The following is a 6,267-nucleotide window of genomic DNA, read 5'->3' as shown; positions in this document are numbered from 1 at the left end:
TTTTAAAAATTTCAAACAATGGAAAATTGCAGATAAAAATCTTTGTCATGTTCAATACCTACTTATTCAAATCATAATCTGAAATAACTATCACAACCTAGTCAGAAATGCCCCGTTTCTGTAGTAATGCTTAAAAATATTGATTAAGCGATGTCCGTGTCTAATAATTTAATATTCTTAGGACTGATGAGCTTTTAATAAGTGAAAGCACCAAGACCCCGATGGAGAATACAGCCATGCACCCCGCCCCCCGCTCGGCCGTGAGACTTTACCCCACAGAGCACTACATGGGTGGGGACCAGCTCTCGAGACCCAGGCGTGTGAGCCTCCCTGCTCTTCCTCTTTCGGGGTAACCCCAAAAGCTACCTATTAAAGGTGGGGAGCCACAAGACAGAAAGGGCCCGAATCCACACCCCTGGAGGGAACTCTGATTTGGGCTCTGTAAGACACAAACCTCTACCGAATTATCAGGGTTTTAGGGTTTAGCAGCCTCCATGACCTTGATGAACACAGTGCCTAATTTTGAACCTGTAATTTCAAAATGATGTCGAGAGCCTGAGTTAGATACTCAGGGCGCCACCAGGCGGGGTTTAGCCTGGCCATAAGCAAATACAAAGCTCCCCTCTCTTCTCTGGGGGAAGTTTCCGGCTCAGAGGACCGAGGCACAGGGAGGCTAAGTCCACAGAGGCAGAGCTGGGATCCAGACCCAGCGGTCTGACGGCAGGACCTGTGTGCCTGCTCCCCGGCCTCCATCCGCTCCTGCCCCAGATCGAATGCTGATCGGAGCAGGATGCTGGGGCCTGTCCAGACTCGGGGGAGAAGGCGCTCCGGCCCTGGGTGAGCCCATGACGGGCACTGAGCGCTCTCCTGGCCAGCCTGATGGGTGTCAGCACGGCTCAGGAACCAGGGCTGGGCTGACTTCCGAAGACTCCAGCTCTCCTGGCAGGGGGACCAGACCTCAAGGTGAACACTGTGTTAAACCCAGGGGCGGCGATGAGGGCAGGGCTGATTTTGTTATAAACCCAACAGCCCACAAAATGGATGGTCAGTCACATGGCCAAATAATCCATCCGCAGCTGAAGCTGGATAACTGATGGGCACGGATGGAAGCGTGTAAGGTAATCGTATGTTCTCTTGTCAGATGGAGAAAACAATAAGAAAAGCTAGGTTTTAGGAAACTCCCAGGCTCTCTGAAGACACCTGAAGGATAAGGTTGGCCTCTTGTGGGGGTTGCTAGGCAACAGCTGCAGACAGCTGAAATCTGGTTCTGGTTTCAAAGGGATGGAGGGCTGCAGATACAGGGAGACTTGTGGGTGGAGGGTGGGGAGCAAGGGCGAGGAGGGTGGCGATTCTAGGGCCAAGCCTGCCGTACTGGGGCGGGGAGGCGGTCCTCCCACGGGAAGGGGCTTAGGAAGACCCCCAGTGCCGAGGGCAGGCTTAACCCTTCACTCTGACCTGCTGTCCCCATCGACACAACCATACCCGCCAAATCCAGCCCATGCCGAGCCACCACGCAGGCTGAGGCCACCCCTGCTCTGGGCACGGGAGCCAAGCCAGGGGAGACCCAGCCTCACTTGCCCGGCCAGGATGATGCCAGTTCCACCAGGAAACTGAGGCCAAAAACGTAGAGAATGTCCAAAAAGACTAAAGAAAGAACAGAGAAGCGACTTCCTTCAGAAGTGTTTAAAAGCCAGCCCCTAATCCGATCATCTCACAAAGATGCACTTGTAGCGAAACACAGCAACATAAAAAATAAAGCCTGTGAAAATTTATCAAGAATTCTTGACGTTCAGAATGCCACCTTTCATTAATATCACTGGAGAATACAGATTCTGAAAATTATAAATCAGATTTAATAATCAGAGAATAGCAGGTGGAAAGTAATCTCATTGGTGAAGGGATTATTGGTTAAAAACCCCGAGTAATTTTAGTTTCCCAGTCAGTCAGGCGTAAACCAGCACCTCGCCTCCTGGTCCTCAAAGGCCGAGACTCAGCCTTGGCCCCCTGGCGCCCTGGTGTCCACCCCAAGCCCGGGCCAGAAATCAGAACCAAGGAGGGGCAGGTCCAAGCAGGCCCGCATGCCACTCAGCACGGCTTCCCAGCTCTCTCTTCACTGCTGGGAGGCTGACACTCTCCCCGCGCCATCTCTTATAAGGACACCTGTCACAGGATTTGGGGCCCGCTGGGTAACGCGGGATGGCCTCATCCATCTCCGGAGCCTTAATGTGATCACATCTGCAAAGGCCCTTTCTGCAAATAAGGTCGCAGTCACAGGGTCCGGGGATTCGGATGTGGACATTTCTTCGCGGGGGGGAGGGAATGGGGAGGCGCCCACTCCAGCCTCTGTCTCCTAGCACCGAGTTTATACCTTTCCTAAGACACCTCCAGTCCCTCGTGTCATTCTGCAGTCGTCCGGGCCCCTGCCTAACCTGTGTGCCCTCCTGAAAGCAGAGCGTGGGCTTGGGGTCGCTGGGGCTTAGTCATCACAAGAGACCGCAGGCCTGTCTTGGATCACCATTATAAACCGATCATCTTTTTATATTTTACTTTAAAAAGATACCAGCTTATTGGAGTTTCGTCAAGGCAACAACATTTTTATTAACACTGGCAGGAAATTTTTTTTTTTTTTGGTGTTTGTTGAAAAGCAGATATACAAACAGAACAGAAACCACCTCTGCCCAAATGCCGGCCTCTGCTCTGGGCACGTGGAGGTCGGAACACGGGAAGGGGGTGCAGAGCTTGAGGAAACTGAACATCTGCGGACTTGGGAGGAAGCGTGTAGGTCCCGCCTGAGAAGCCCAGTGCCCACGGCTGGACGGCTGAACTCAGTCCCCAGAGTCCTGCATGTCCGCCAGGGACCCGCTGCCCTGCACACCCGTGGGGGTCCACCAGCCCCCATGCCGTGTGGACCACACCGCGAAGGTGGGCGGGCCGCCAGCATCACCCAGGCCGTGCCCCGGAGCTGCCTTGGCCCTCGGCAGGAGCCCTCGAAGAGCCCGGGGCCTGGGCCTGGTGCTCATCAAGGCAGCACCACCGAGAGGAAGGGAGTTAATCGGAGCAGGTCCTCAGACGGCTGCCAAGGCCAAGTCAGAGACCCAAATGGCACCCGAGGCCAGGGCTCCTGGAGGTGTCCCCTGCGCTGCCACACAGAGGCAGAGGCACAGAGCTCGTTCTCAGGTCCTGCCCGCACTGATGACACGTGCTCACTGCGTGCAGTGGAGGGGTGACGCGTCGTCCCGGAAGACCCCTCCCAGGGCTCGCTGTGTCCCAAAGGGAACAGCCGCCCCAGAGGCCCCCGCCCCAAGCTGCATCTGCTCCAGGGGGTCCCGCGTCCAGGACTCGGAGGAAAAGGCCCCTCTGGGAGAAGGACACCCCCGACCCAGTCGGGATTTGGGGTGGATGCTTTCTCAAAGCTGGACCACCTTGGATGACGGACAGGGAAGACGATGCCCTAAAGGCAGGCTGCGCACCCCGCAAAGCTTTCCTGCCCAAGTGGCCAGTCTATTCACCACGGCGACGGCTGGGTGGGCAGGCTGGCGAAAGACACCCGGGGAAGCCACTGCCCTTGGGTCGGTTTTTTACGAGGGGGAGATCCCATCACAGACATGTTCCTAGGTGAACTTGGGGACGCCAAGTCTCTGAACAGGTGTGCACCCCGCTGGGTGGCAGGCCAGCCGCACACACGCCACGCCCTTAGCGCCTGGCCTGACGCGTGCCCCCACAGGAAGAGCACGCGGGGTCCCTGGGGGCCGGCCGAGCCGCCCCGCCATCGGGGTTGGCCGTGACAGTGGGAAGGGGTCTGGATGGTGCCCTGGCCCCACGGGGATGTCCATAAACCGGCTGCCGCCCTCGCTCACCTGGGTTCGGGACGGGCTGCACGATGTCCCCGTCCCTCCACTTGGTCCCCATGCGCTCCAGCTTCTGCGCCTCGTACCGCCTGCGGCCCTCCTGCTCCTGCTCCTGTCGGGAGTACTGCGGGGAGCAGACGGAGCGTCGGCCGGGGCCTGCGGCTCAGCACCCCAGTCCCGGCCGCGCGGCCCCGACCCCAGCCCGGGGCTCTCCTTTTTATAACGGGAACTGCTCTCTTATTGATAGTATGTATTTAATGTGAATGATAAAAACACAGAGAAGGTGAAAAGCTCAGGTAGTCCCCGCCGAGGTAAGCTGGGTCAAACCTTCCTGGAATTACTCTCAGACCCACGTGTACGTAAGCTCCGTCATGCTGTGAGTGACATTTCCTCCTCTGGCTGTATCCACAGAATTGACGTCATGGATCCACCACAAAGGGACATTTAGCTTGCTCTCGGTTTTTCACTATGAAAATATCATACCGACACTCTCGGCCACTTATCACCACTTCGCACCGGCCCCATTCCCTCCCAGGATTCATTCCTGGGCACAGAACTACAGAATCAAGGCCACAGCCACCCTCCCGTTCCCCGAGTGCCCCCTGCACCTGGCAGCCTCGCTCTTCAGCCAGTCAAAGAGGCTGCACATTTACAGAGAACGTGCAGTTAAAGCTAAGAGCCCCCAAAAGCTCTCCAAGAAGTTAAAAATAAACACAAATATAAAACTCGGCATAAAAACTGGGGCTCCTGAGTCCTTTGGGAACGAAAGGGGGTGGTGGGCCCTCTGTGGGCTGTCCTCCCGTCCAGTGTAGGAATACCCCCCAGGGGCCCCGCACGGAGGCCCCAGGCAGGCCTGGGGCCCTCTTGATGACCCACTTCCCCGAGGCCCCCTCTCCCTCGCTGCTGACCGCTGCCCAGCTGCCCTCCTCTGCTTAGCTGACCTCTGCCCTTTCTGCCACTCGGCCAGCATTTCTGTGGAAGAGCCAGAGCTCCGGGCCCCTCACGCTCCACTCTGCGATCCGCTGAAGCCCTCCAACGCAGTCAGATTCATTTCAGACGGCGATTTCGGGCTTTCTTTCAAAAGCCACGTTTGAACATCCTGATTTCCCTGCTCGTGGCTCTGCTCCAAATTTGCACAGGGTCTGAACACCGTTCTGTGGCTTAACTGCCCTTATCTCAGGCTTCAGAGCCCATCGCCAAAGGGGGCTGCAAAAGGACTCGAGTGGTTTGTTCAAAAGCAGCAAACCGTGGAGAGTGTCTAAGCTGCAGTGGGCAATTTAACCTCTTCCTCCACAAATACACTATATCCTCATGTCCCACCACGCAAAGCAATGCCTGTGAGAGCAGTCTGTGCTGCGCCTGGCTAGTAAAATTCGTGGCTGAACTTAAGTGTCCCCAAGAAATGCCTTTTAAAGAGATTCTGTAAAAGAGTCGCCCTCCTTGGTCTAATAAAGCTTCGTCGTGTGCAGCACGCTCGTCCCCAGACGCTGCTGTCGCACGGGGACTGATGGGGGCCCCTGTGCCAATGGAAGAGACGCGGCCTCTGCACCGACGCGTCCCTGCTGGCTTTAAGTCGGGATTAAAGTCGCCAGAACATTCGGATGACGGGCTGGCACCCAGCTCTCGCCCCCAGGGCTCATCAAACCTCACGGGCTTAAAGCAGAAGGCGGCTCAGCCCGAACGTCCAGGACGACAGCCCGTGTGCGAGCCTCTCCACTCAAGCGCGTGTGTAGACTATGGAAAAAACCAAGTGTCCACTCTGCAATGGCCGCCCAGCCTCTCCGGGGCCACAAGTGCCCCTCCTTTTCCCCTCAAGGGCCACTGAGGCCTCTGTTCCCTGGGGACGAAGGGGGAATGTTGTGGCAAAGTCCCACACAAGTGACACCGCACGGGGCGGGTGGCGGGGTGTCCAGAGGCACACAGTGAATCCAGGCATGCGCGCAGGCGTGTGCGGGAGGAAGGGCGGGGAGCACGTGAGGGTGTGCGAGAGATGTGTGTGTGAGATCTCTGTGGGTGAGGCATGTGACATACGTGTAACATGTATCTATGCTCGTGAGTATGTTAAGAGAAACACACTCGTAGAGAGAGCAGTGTGTGTTCCCAAGTGACAGCTATCTGTAAAGGTGACAGAGGGTGCTGGAAAAATATACGGAGGCCTTGCGCTCAAGCCCCCAGCGGACGAGGGCACAGGCACACCTCACTTTACTGCTCTTCACGGACGCTGCGTGTTTATAAATTGGAGGCGGGTCCCTGCACCGGCAAACGGATCACGACCCACTTTCCTGCAGTGGCCGGCACCGCAGCCGCAGCGCCCGAGGTCGACCTGTCCACGCCCGCCAGCGCGGGGCAAGACGCCAAGCTCTCCCGGACCGGGTCACGACCCTGGCCGCGCCGTGCCCACGACACAGACCCACGCTTC

General features: G+C 57.1%; 1 protein-coding gene across 1 annotated transcript in view; it reads right to left on the bottom strand.

Moving 5' to 3' along the window:
• ACOT7 (acyl-CoA thioesterase 7) overlaps positions 1-6,267 on the bottom strand; it is a 90,339-nt gene that overhangs the window by 42,162 nt on the left and 41,910 nt on the right. Inside the window, exon 5 of the mRNA XM_023535621.1 lies at positions 3,858-4,010. Within this exon, the coding sequence (XP_023391389.1) occupies positions 3,858-4,010 (153 nt within the window). The remainder of the gene's footprint in view (positions 1-3,857; positions 4,011-6,267) is intronic.

The sequence above is a fragment of the Pteropus vampyrus genome, unplaced genomic scaffold (genome assembly GCF_000151845.1).
Source record: "Pteropus vampyrus isolate Shadow unplaced genomic scaffold, Pvam_2.0 Scaffold142, whole genome shotgun sequence".
NCBI classification, from domain to species: Eukaryota; Metazoa; Chordata; class Mammalia; order Chiroptera; family Pteropodidae; genus Pteropus; species Pteropus vampyrus.
This window is presented reverse-complemented; position numbering and strand designations above follow the sequence as displayed.